Source organism: Protopterus annectens, chromosome 6.part0 (assembly GCF_019279795.1).
Source record: "Protopterus annectens isolate FY-2018-M chromosome 6.part0, PAN1.0, whole genome shotgun sequence".
Taxonomy (NCBI): Eukaryota; Metazoa; Chordata; order Ceratodontiformes; family Protopteridae; genus Protopterus; species Protopterus annectens.
In genome coordinates this window covers 814,821,632-814,834,510 of record NC_056737.1, presented here as the reverse complement: position 1 = coordinate 814,834,510, position 12,879 = coordinate 814,821,632, and the positions used below count along the sequence as shown (strand labels likewise).

General features: G+C 37.5%; 1 protein-coding gene across 4 annotated transcripts in view; it reads left to right on the top strand.

The window, feature by feature from the left end:
- SYT16 (synaptotagmin 16) overlaps positions 1–12,879 on the top strand; it is a 1,077,368-nt gene that overhangs the window by 590,584 nt on the left and 473,905 nt on the right. For all 4 annotated transcript variants that reach the window (XM_044074491.1, XM_044074490.1, XM_044074489.1 and 1 more), the window contains exon 2: positions 12,574–12,753. In XM_044074491.1, coding sequence (XP_043930426.1) covers positions 12,574–12,753 — 180 coding nt within the window. The remainder of the gene's footprint in view (positions 1–12,573; positions 12,754–12,879) is intronic.

Genomic DNA, 12,879 nt, shown 5'->3' with positions numbered 1-12,879 from the left:
AAACCACAAATTTTATGGGGAACAGACCAAAAATATGAGGCAAAAGTCTGAACATTCTGCAAATACCTGTACAGTTGAGAGGTATGCTGTAGATGCACTTGATACAGACCTAAACATAATGACACTCTGCATCTGTCTGGTGCACTTTCGAAGCTCTTAGGTTAGTACAGTGCATCTAAGTCTTTTTAATATTAAGTGTTTGAACAAAGCTAGAGAAAAGGCAGGGAAGAACAAGAACGTGATCACAATCTCTTCCCTCAGAATATCACAGTAGTAAACTGTGTTAAGGAAGAAAAGATCAAGCAATAATCAGCAGTAAGTGGGAAAAGGCAAATACATTGTGTTTAAATATGTGGCAGCAAACTGAAGTACAGCAAAAAATAAATAAATAAATAAATAAATAAATAAATAAATAACAGTGTCAGATAATGAATGCCAGTATTGGCTGCCTTTTCAAAAAAGCCTGCATGCCTAACATTGGAAGAGTGATACCTTCATAGTGCAAGAGTGTTAGAAATGTGGTAGACATGGGACAGTGATTCGCATGCAAACATACTAAGCTGTAGACTTTATATGAGAAACTGAGTTATACAAGAAAAGAAGATACCCTCTGTATAAGGGAATGGCATCAAGACAACTGGACAAATGCATGAGTAGCAAGGGAGGTCCTGTGGATTATAGTATGAAGTCCTTGTACAGAGAAATGTACTAGATCTACAAAATGATATCCTATATCTTAGAATTGGAGAGAGAGAGAGAGAAAACGAGAGAGAGTGAGAGAGAGAGTGAGAGAGCGAGAGAGCGAGAGCGAGAGAGAGAGAGAGTGAGAGAGAGCGAGAGAAAGAGAGCGAGAGAGCGAGAGAGAGAGAGAGAGAGAGAGAGAGAGAGAGCGAGTGAGAGAGAGCGAGAGAAGAGAGCGAGTGAGAGAGAGCGAGCGAGAAAGAGAGAATGAGAGGAGAGAGAGAGAGAGAGAGAGAGAGAGAGACTACTAATTTCAAGTAAAAACAGCTCTGAGAGAAAGTAATATTGCTCAGAGTAGTGCCACCTGAAGGAAGTTGTCCTAGAATTTAAGTGCTAAGAATGTTTATAATTTCATTATTAACTTGTTTATGGTTTAGTAATAAGTTTAAAGTTTCTATCACAAGGGTGAGTGATGGGCTGAAAAAGAAAGTTAACGAAAGTATGTTTTAAGCAACAGGAACTATTTTTGTATGTGTTAAAAACCTGTCTGTACTCTGTTCTTTAATACAGTGAGTAGCACGCTCTCTGGAATGGCAGTAGTCCCAGTTTCTTTCCTCTCATATTGTAGTGCACTCCTCATCCCATATCTCTACCTAAAACACACACCCCTTCTTCTTTTTTTGTCTACTGAAACATCTTGTTGCATCCCAGTCCTGCTCTAGCAATAGCATATATTTCACTATTGTAGTTACAATTACAGAAGTAATGTCCGCATATTTCTGAGCTGTAAATTACAGAAATTCTTGTGGTCTTTGATATAAAATTGATACTTACTAAACAGCAACAGTGCCCCTGCATCTCCCTGAATATTTTCAGGGTGGGTGATAGTTTTTCTTTTTCATGTGCATGCTGAGAGCTCACCCTAGCTGTACTCCGTTCACCCTTGCTACGCTCAAGCTCAGTCCCCTCCTCTGCCCTACCCCCATTTCCATCCACCCCCACTTTCATTTCCTTTATACATTAGCCCAGTTAACCACACCCCCATCTCGCAATCAAACCACACACTCCACCTATCTCCAATCAACTCTAGCCATCTTTATAACTCCCCAAAACTAACCTACCACTGCACTTAATATCCATATTTATTCCCTCCCCTTTATTTCTAACCCACAATTCCCCCCTCACACCACATTTTCCCCTTACCATTCTGCCAACATCTTTTTTTCTCTTTTACCCCACCCTCTCCATAGACTACTTACAAACCCCTTCCTTCCATGGTCCCACTCTTCTTTTTCTTCACTTGCTTATCTATTCTAACACTTTCTACCTCTTATCACGGCCCTTTGATATAAATTGTGCTATAGCATACCTTCCCTTATCCCCACACTGGACCTCAAACAACCATAAACGTCTCCATTACTCTCTCACCATTCACTAACTGCCTAACTAGATTTCACAAAATTCGTATCCTCCCACTCACCACTTATAAAATGAAACCTAAGCACCCTACCTTTTACCCTCTTGCTAACTGTAATTAATTATTTTTTCCTTATTAACTTGTTATGTTCTAGTGATGTTGACCCAGATCCTGGGCCATGCACCAGTTCTTCTACTCACAGCCATATTGACTACCCCATCTCCCCTTTAGCTCATACCTCATTCTCCTTTTCTCCCCCTGCTATTTCCTCACACTCTACTAACCACCCACATTCCATAAGCCTAACCATTATCTCCCTAAATATACCAAGTGTAACTAATAAAGTCAGTCCTCTTCACTCTTCACTGATCACACAGTACAAGCTCGACATTCTTATGCTCTCTGAAACATGGCTACAACCACATATCTCTGACTCAGAAGTTCTTCCTCTGGGCTGTAATATGTTCCAACTTGACCATCATACTAAAAGGGGAGGAGGTGTAGCCATCCTATACTCAGACCAGCTCTTACTTTTCCCCCTTCCCTCATCCCCTCCACACTTTCACCCTGCAGAAGTTCTTATAGTTTATTGTAAGATAAACAATCATAAAAATCTTGCTGTTGTCACTGTTTACATCCCCCAGGAAATAACATTCCTCTCCTAGAGCAAATTCTCTCCTGGATCTCCGATAACATCACGTATGAAATCATTATCTGTGGTGATGTCAGTATTGACTGGACTGTCTTAAACTCTTCCTCTTCCCACACATGCACTAACCTCTATAATTTCTCTCAATTCATCTCCTCTCCTAATCAATATAATAAACATGACAACACTGGCACAATTCTTGATTAGATACTCACTTCCATCCCAAACCTATTTCACAATCCCTTTACTCTCCCTGACTTGTTCAGTGACCATCTTCCCACCCTAGTCCATAGACATTCTCCTCAACTCCACAGACTCCACCATTTTAAAGACTGTCACAAACTATCCAACTTCAGTCCTACCATCTTTAACAATATACTCAACTCTTTCAACTGGATCTTCTTATACAACCTACCCCTTGATGAGACTGTTGCTAAATTCAATGACATCTTCCTCAGTACATAAAACTATATTACCCCCATGAGAAAAATCAGGCTAAAAACGAACTTCTCATCCTGGCTATCATAACCCACTCGTATCATTATGCTACAAAGAGGTAGGGTCTGGAAGATCTGAAAAAAAAATTAATCTACCAAGCCATCTTCAAACCTATAGAGAACTCAGAAACCTACCAAAAAACATATCCATAATGATAAAAGACAATGCTATCAAAAAACACTAAATACTCCTCATTTTAACCCTAGAGTATTTTGGAACAATATAAATAAGCACCTTTGCCCAGGTAAGCCCACTGCACCTAATCCTTGTCCAAATAGCTCAGACTTCTATACGACTACTCTTCTAAACACTTTCTTCATTGACTCTATCAAACATCTAACTGGTAATAACAATGCAAATCTTTCAGATACTGATCCCACTCCCACCCCTTCACCCCTACCTTCTCCCTGAAACCCACCCCACTGCTTATATCAGATAATTTCTCTCCAAACTTAAGCCATGCTCTCCGTTTGCTGACAACTTACCCCCTCAATTTCTCAGAATTGCTGCTAACGCCATTGCCTACTTCATCTCCATAATTATCAACCAATCTATCCTAGAAAACACTGTTCCTAAAATATGGAAGAAATCCTATGTTATTCCCCCTTCATAAAGGACTCATCTCTGTGGACCCCTCCAACTATCGCCCCATATCCCCACTCTTGAAAATTATGGAAAAATGCATACATAAACAAATCCTTGAACACCTTTTAAAGGAGAGTCTACTAACACCGACACAGCACGGCTTTCGTCCCCACCATAGCACTGTTACAGCTCTCTTAACTTCACATAGACCATTGCCAAAGCTCACGATGAAAACAAGATAGTCTCTAGTCTCTTCTTTGATTTATCCAAAGCATTTGACACTGTTTCCCACAGTCTCCTTCTATCTAAACTTAAAAACCTTAATCACTCTTAATCTAACATACTGTGGTTTTCCAGCTACCTCTCCGATAGACTCCAGTCTGTCAAATGGCTATCCGCCTCCTCCCCTTTCCTCCCTGTTACTACTGGTGTACCCCAAAGTTCAGTACTAGGGCCTCTCCTCTTTAACATCTTTACAAATAATCTTCACACAGCCTGCACTCACTCCTCCCTCATCCAATATGCTGATAATTCCACTATCATATCTTGCTCTGATAATCTCTCCCACCCTCTGTCCTTACCCAAAACTGACTTCTAACTGTTGAAAAATGGTTAACCAGCAATGGACACTTACTGAATATTTAAAAAACAAAACTTCTCCTCATCTTTCCCAAATCTTTACAAAATTGTAAAAACTCCTTCACAGTCTCATCTCTTAATAATACTACTATCTCAGTCAAAACTCAAACTAAACTCCTTGATGTTATTATTGACGACCAACTTAAGTTTGACATCCATATTTTACAAACCATCAAAAAATGTACCAGAAACTAGGCCTGTTATATAGGAATACAAAATACCTGACTACCTTCTCTGGCATAAGCTTTTCTACTGCCTACCCTTTTCTATGCTGCACCTGTACTCACTAATCTACAAATCACCCTCATGGGCAAACTTAAATCTACCTACAATAAAATTGTTACACTTGCTTCAAACCTTCCTTACTGCTCACACCACTGCAATGTTCTACAAAATCTAAAATGGCCATAAGCCCATAAGTAATTCTTACTTCCACAACTCCATCTCACTCACTCTGCTCTAGCTAATCCCTCCCTCTGCCCTGCTCTCTCTCTACCCTTATCTCTCTATATATTCTCAAAAGCTCTCTTCGCAGTGCTGACCAAAATCTCCTGGAAGTATATAAGCCCACAAAAAAATAGGTAAACTTCTATATAGTTATTCAGTTGCTAATACCTGGAATAAACTACCACTGACCCATAGAGCTACCACTAGTACTTTCACTTTCAAAAAATGCTATATACTCAAAGCATGGACTTGTCCCTGCTTCAGTCCAACCTGACCTGTTTCTCCTCATTCCTTTTTTCTTTCCCTTCAACACTATGATTTTCTGATAAACTTTACCCGTATTCTCTCTTCCTGAACTCAGTCTTCCACAAAATCAAAGAACTGTTTATTATAAAATGTTAAGTACATTGTGTATTTTAACTTGTTGACAAATGCCAAATGTAAACTGTGATCCTACTTTCTGTATATTTTTTAATATTTAAAAATTGTATTTAGAAATGTGTTTACATTGAGTACACCTTATGAGTTCTGTTAGTTCACTGTGCATATACATTTTCTCTTGTCTTGTTTTATTTTGGTTATGTTTTTTGGAGCTTTTCTCCTCGGGTCTCTGCTGAAAAAGTGCTTCTTGCCCAGTCAGACTGACCAGGTTAACTAACTAACTTACTAACTAACTAACTAACTAACTAACTAACTAACTAACTAACTAACTAATACATTTACCTTTCAAAGTACCGTGTTGTAGGGTAAATAATGTAATTGTTGCCAAAGGAAAATCTTTTGGAATGTCTGGAGTACAGGTGCTGGACCAGAGAAAACTTTAATTCATAACAGGAAATTCTTGTCAGAAAATTCTAATAGATGCATGTTTTGTGAAATCTTGCATTTCAGATCCAGTTGGAGATATTAGAAAAGGTAGTTAAACTAGTATACTAGCAGAAGAACATTCTGTTTTCTTTTAGAAAGGTCTTCCAGGCATACCTCTCAACTGTCCAGATTTTAGCAGAGCGTCCAGATTTTCCCTCTGCCTGATAAATCACTGAGGATTGAAGTCAGTAAACAATGGCATACATTTGAGTTTCAAACTTTATATCCTCCCAAAAATGCCAACACAAATCCTGTTATTTTATCAGCTTTCTAAGTTTACAAGAGCAATATGTAAAATCTGTCACTATTTTTAGTAATTTGTTCCCCTATTATTCTAGTCTTTCTCCATATTTCTTGTGCTACAAGGTTGAGAGTTATGCAGTTCCAGATACTTTCAGTTTATGTATTGTAGAACACATTAGCTAGCTTAATACATGGTGTTACAACAGTAATGATGAAATTAGGACAAAAAGGAACCATTTTTAGAATTGAATATACTGGTTCCCTTTGGATTTCATGGATTCCATGAAGTGTTGGAAATGTTTTCTAATTTAGGTTTATCTGTCATTTTCTTTTGGTGCGCATTCATGTTTTTCAATCATTAATTGTTGTTCTGTTCATTTTTCAGTCATTAATTGTTGTTATTTTACTTTTTTCAGTTAGTAATTGTTGGTTTGTATAAAATTTGAATTGTGGTTTGTATGCCTCCCTCTAGGAGTTTTATGCTGAGGGGCTTGGATTGTTTTTTGTGCCTTAATAATTTTTTTAAATCTAATTGAATCATTTGACTAGGTGACCAGGGTTAGATCATGCATGGTCTAGTACGGTGTTATCAAGATGTCTGACACAGACAGTGTCATGAACAGTTTAGTGCTCAAATGAGAAAGACTCGAAGTGTGTGTTAGGGTGGTAAAATTGGTAAACATCAGTTAAGGAGAGATGATGATGATGATGATAATAATAGTAATAATAATAATAATAATACTAATAATAATACTAATAATACTACTACTAATAATCATAATAATAATTGTTGACCTTGTAAGCCCACCAGACAATTGTCCCTTTTTAGGGGCAACCCAGGAATACTGTCTGGTTAAGTGGCTTGCTCAGAGTCACAGAATAGGCAAATGGAGGTGGAAGGAATCAAAACCTACACCCTAAGCCCAGGAAACAGCTTAGATCCTTAGTCCTCTGCATTAGCTACCAGAGAATTAAGACTCATATTGTGTGCCACACAGTGCCCAGAATATAATTCCGCCGATCTAGTGGATACCAGAGAGTTCAGTACTGGGATCAAGCCATCTCACTGTCCTTGTAAGTGATTTAGTAACTGTCTGGAAGGAAAAGCTTACTGTTGAGTTGAATACCCAGAGTTAAGCAACAAGGCTCATACATAAGAAGATGTGGAAAGAGAAGAAAGTTGGCAATGTACAAGGAATGTATACAACATGACAGGTTGAACTCTCTTCCTCTGGATTTCATTGAGACTTGATCCACTGAACCTTCAGCTCAACAAAACCGACAAAAAAGCATGTTTGCAGGTGGCATGACCCTTGTACTCTCCGTCATGTGGCCATGGGGGGGCAATACTTTTTATTACATATACTAACTCCATAGTTGCCCAACCATGGAGAAAAAAGAAAAGTACAAACACTTAGAATCACAGTTGGCACACAAATAGAATCTGTGCAGACAGTGATTTCCTGTACAAAATAAATGGACAGTTCCAAATTGGAGAGTAGAAAATATGCGTTTAAACTCATCCATTTTGTACTTGACCAATAATAGGGAAACCCTTAAACTCAGCGCAGGAACAGCAACCCAGTGAATCTAGAAAAACAAAACATGTGAACTGAATTCCTTCGTTAGAGGAGAAGAAGTAAGAACAGTAAATGAGGATAGGGACTTGGGAGCACTATCACTGGATAATCCATCTCCAATGTATGTGCAAAAGCAACAAAGAAAGTTGATTTTCTTACATTTTTATTTTATTTGTTTGTTAAGTTGGTAAAGCCGCCAAGTCTACTTTCAGGAGGTGATTGGGAGCATTGCCTGATTAAGTGACTTGTTCAGAGTCAAATGGTAGACAAAGAGAGCTTAAGGGACTCAAACCCTGAGCTACTGAATGAAGCTTGTTACTAGCTTATAGCCTTAATTCTCTGTGTTAAAGGGACATACCAGTTAACTGATTGCTGTGGTACAAAGGAAGATACTTAGTTGTTATCACACCATATGTAGTTATTGTCTGTGTGTGCAATACAAGTGAGGAAAGGGAACAGCTAGTAATCATTCTAGATGACCAAAAATAACAAGTTAGTGAATGAGATAGCAGTCAGGGAGAGTGATTAAATAGTTGAATGCTTTAGAAGAGTCATCAAAAATAAGACACCATTATCCTTTTGTACAGACAACTGGGATGTTGTGTGCAAGTCTTGAGCAGGTTCAGAATGATTCACAGAATCTCTTTTCATCAGGAGTTGATGGATTGCAATGAACCTGTTGATTGTACAAACTGTCAGCATAGCGATTGTACCATAATATATTACTTTACTCAAAAAACATGTACATAAAGTGATTTTGCACACACCCCTTTCTCACATTATGGGATTTTGCCTTCATACCAGCTGTCTCTACATATACCAACTCCAAGGAAACCTCAGAGTAAAGAGAAGGGCATTTTTTTATGTTTTTTGCCGCAGCTCATTCTTCTGAGCTGCCTGGCCTCACATCTAATATGAAAACACACATTACCTCATTACCTTTCAAAGACCAGGAATGATGACATCACCTGTCAGGTGTTGATTCTCTGTTTGTTTCCATAAAGAAGTGTGGTGTCTGAGCCTTGGTAAAAAAAATGGACACGATGAATGGTAGGGTTCCACTTTTTGAGTTTCTGTTCTGGAAATAGATGCAGCTGTAACATTATCTGGTGACAGCATTACATTACATCTTTTAATATCTGTATTGAAGAGTTTGAAACAAAACTGTTCAGGATTGTTGACAAAAGATGTAATTATGTTAAGACTATTTACAGAGGCAAAAGGAACCAGTACAAATAATTGTGCAACTTGTGATCATTGCACAAAACATCACTGAAGAAACATTACATATTTAAGATGTCTGCATTTTAGTACATTGGAACCTGGTATGTCACTGATGCTGGGATTTGTGTTTAGGCTGCAGTAGTTGAAAAAGAGAGGGGAAGTGAGATGTGTATTTGTGTTACGTATTTTCCCTTTTTCTGGTTTTGTGCACATTCAGAGTCAGTATATATGTAGTGATCATGGTGTGGGGGTTGGGGAGCGTGGAGTACATAAGAGTTATTTCATAACATATAGCAATATTTATTCCGACTGTTTGGGAGTGCGAGTACACTTATTGGTAGATGTTTTAAGTTTTGATTCATAGCTATAGCAAGGTAATGTGGTGCCCTGGGCAGTGCTTCCATCTATTGCTCCCCACTGAAAGCTTAAAAGAAAAAAAAAATGACAACTTACAGGCTGTCAGTTAAGCAATTGCATTTGTGACTGCTGACAGCTTGTAACCTATCTGCTCTGCTTATAAAGGTCATTTTAACTACTTTTTGAAAAACAAAACAGTTTGACAGATGGCTTACAAGCTTGATTGATAAAGTGTAAATTGTCAAATCTATCAGCTATTTTTTTAACATTTGATGCCACTACAAACTGGTGCCTGTGCAGCTGTGCATTTACTTTACCTTTGCTACAGCATTGTTTTGTTTATTACTTATCAATTTAGTAAGATTGAATTAAGCTTGTTTAAGCTGAGAAAAAGGCCTGGATTTTCAAAAGGGTGTGTGCTATCCCTCGATATACTATACCTGTATTGTACCAGGTGGTATCTGTTATTTAGGGACTTTGTGTCTCACATGATAACTGTCATGATTTAGCCTATCTGTAGATGATATATCCTTTGCCCCTATCCTGAAACCTTTTTAACAGCATGTCTGGATAATGTAGAGGGTCCATATATGAAGTAAATAGCATGCCTAAAACTGAGTGATGAAAATTTTTAGAAGATAGGGTCATTGTAGAGGCAGAATCAGCAGAGAATTAAAGTTGGTAGAAGTCTTGTGACACACTGTAAAAATCTGCTGTAGAAGTTTCATCTCCTGCTATAGATCATTACTTTCACTTCCATAAAAGGTAATAAGTATAGCTGGATGAATTTTACCTGACATTCAGGCTGAATAAGACTGTATTATAACCATGTTATTATGTGTATGAGAAGTAGATGCCAAGAAATCCAAGACATGAATCTTGTCATCCATGTTGAGAGCACTTAATAATGGGCTATGATTCTTGAGAAGCCATCATAGCTCTAGAATTTTATCTAGTCCATGTACTATCAGTTACAAAAAAAAATGTGATGTGTTTTACTGGCTTTGAAAGCCACTAAAGCAATTAGCTGTCACATATACAGAAAAAAGGAAAAAGTCAGGGACTCCTAATTTAAATGTTACTTACAGGACTAATGTCTGTAAACTTCAGTGGATGTAGGAGTAAAGATATTTAGGGACCGGAGGAACTTAACTTCTCTTCCCTTATGCCTGGGCACCACAGCACTTAGGGTATATAACAATTGTTACACACCTCTGAAAATACTATTACAGTTGGGTCTCATGCCACAGTAGCGTGTAACAGGTTTATCTTTTTTCAGATTTTGGAGCATAATTGCAGCACTCCATGCATTAAAGTCTGGTTTTATTATGCTACTCAATGTGTGATTATAGGCCTGTGTGCCACCATACATTCAAGAGCCAGCATGCAGAAACAACATTATTTTTTCATGGGGAGTTTGCATATCTTCTTTGATGCCTTGCCAGGGTCTTTGTGCTTGACTCTTTTTACACATCTGCTATGGGAGTTCTGCTTTTTTGCTTCCAGCTTGTTTAGTAAGCACCCCTAAGGTAAATGCAGCACAGGCTTCTTGTTAAGCTAAATACTTCAGACGGAAACTAGACATCCCTCTTAGAAGTACATGAAAGGTTGAAATTTGTTTGCAGTGACTAGAGTGTGCTTTGATAGCTTAAACATATTATTGAAAATTAAAGTACATTTATGAATTTAAGAACTAGTGTTCTGAAAGACTGTTTTTCGGGCAAATTTCACATTTTCATGCTGTCTTCTTGACACATCATGTGGAGGTTCTCACTTATATGTGTACTTATGTTTCTGTGTTTTACTATCCTTTTTAGTTCTGTATGCATATACTGTGTGACTTACATTCTTTTGTTTTTATCTTATTTGATGTATACCCTAAGATATTACATCAAAAGCTTATTGTTATACAAGACATTTCAGAACATTGTATTGGACTTTTAATCTTTTATTTCCATCTTATTTGATAGTACCCCAAGGTAAACTGACCAGTGGTTTCTTATTATTGTTATGCTGAATTTATCAAATGTAGTCACTCCAGTAATAAGCCTATAGTTTTGATTTATGTTTGTATCTAGTGGAATCTGACTTTTTGGTTTAGGTGCATCGTTAAAGTCCTGTGTATCATTATGCATACATGAGTTACTGTTCTGTGAAGTTGTTAAGTTTTCAAGGGAAATTTACATACTTCATAAAGTCTGACTCATGCTTGAGTGCATTTAAAAGACCTGAGTGTTATTATGCATTTATGAACCAGTGTCACTGAACATTACTATTTGTTTCAGTACGAAATTACATATCATCCATGATTTCTTGGTAAAGGGAGATTTGGGAATACCTTTGTATTGTACAATACCTACAGTATTGTGATACATTGTACTACAAAGTACTGGCCTTATATATTCTGATGGTTATGAATTTGCATATTTTTATGTTACTGCTGTCTTTTTATGGAAATAAAAAAAATATATATTCAAACGTAATCATAGTAAAGGTTATATACATCATTTGGTTAAATAAATGCAAATGTGTATATAAATAATTTTGCTTTTTGATCAAAGTGTCTATACACACACGCACACAGATATATATATATATATATATATATATATATATATATATATAATATCACCAAAATCAACAATGGTGAATCGTAAGAATGTCGAACTGGAAACGCGAAAATTAAAATGTAGAACACAAAATACTTCGAAAAAACTGTTCATAAATGTCAAATTCGACATTTACAAACAGTCACCATGCTTCCAGGAACAGCATCATGGGGCGCTGCACAGTAAAGAATGTGTTTGCAGAGGGGGGCATGCCCCCCTTGACCCACCATGTGGGGGGCTGCGCCCCCCACACCCCCTGTTACTTATATATACAAACTCTGGGATCAGACTATAGTGAGGGAAAGGCTATATTTCCCATTCTCCACTATAGTGCAATCTGTATCCCAATGTCGACACTCACAACAGCGAATGCTGTTATGCATTCGCTGTTGTGGGTTTTGTCAATGTAGCATTCGTCTTTTCTTAGTGCAAAATTGCCGTTTCGCACTAATGAAAATCACACAAAGTGGAACTGACTAAACAGTAAACCATATATATATATATATATATATATATATATATATATATATATTATACATACCACAATAATATACAGCTAACCCATTAATCTTTAAATGGGGTGTGGCAACAAACCAGTTTTTTGTCCAACCATCTCAAAAGTCTAGTAGCTTAGAATAGGAGGAGTGATTCTATTGGAACAGTTTGTGTAGACGTTATAAGCATTTTAAATGAATTAAAATAACAAAACTACAATTAGTGTCTGCCATAGTGTCAGTACTTCAAGTAACTAATTGTTGTAATCTGTTTTTGTTCTAGTAACTCCAGAGGCGATTGGCTTCCTATCTGCAGTTGGAGTGTTCATTGTGCTCTTGGCTGTTCTCTTCCTGTTCATTAATAAGAAATTCTGCTTTGAGAAGATTGGCGGGCTTCCGTGCCTAGATCAGAGAAGAAAGAGAAGACGTTCAAAGCAGAAGTCTGGTGTCCACGAGGGCCTAGGTAAGGATTAGAATATACAGAGCAGCTTGCATTTGTTTTGTTACCTTGTAACTTCCACAGGCTATTTACCTGGACTGTAAAACAAACATTGTCACCTTGTAGAGCAGCTGACGAAGTTAATGTCTT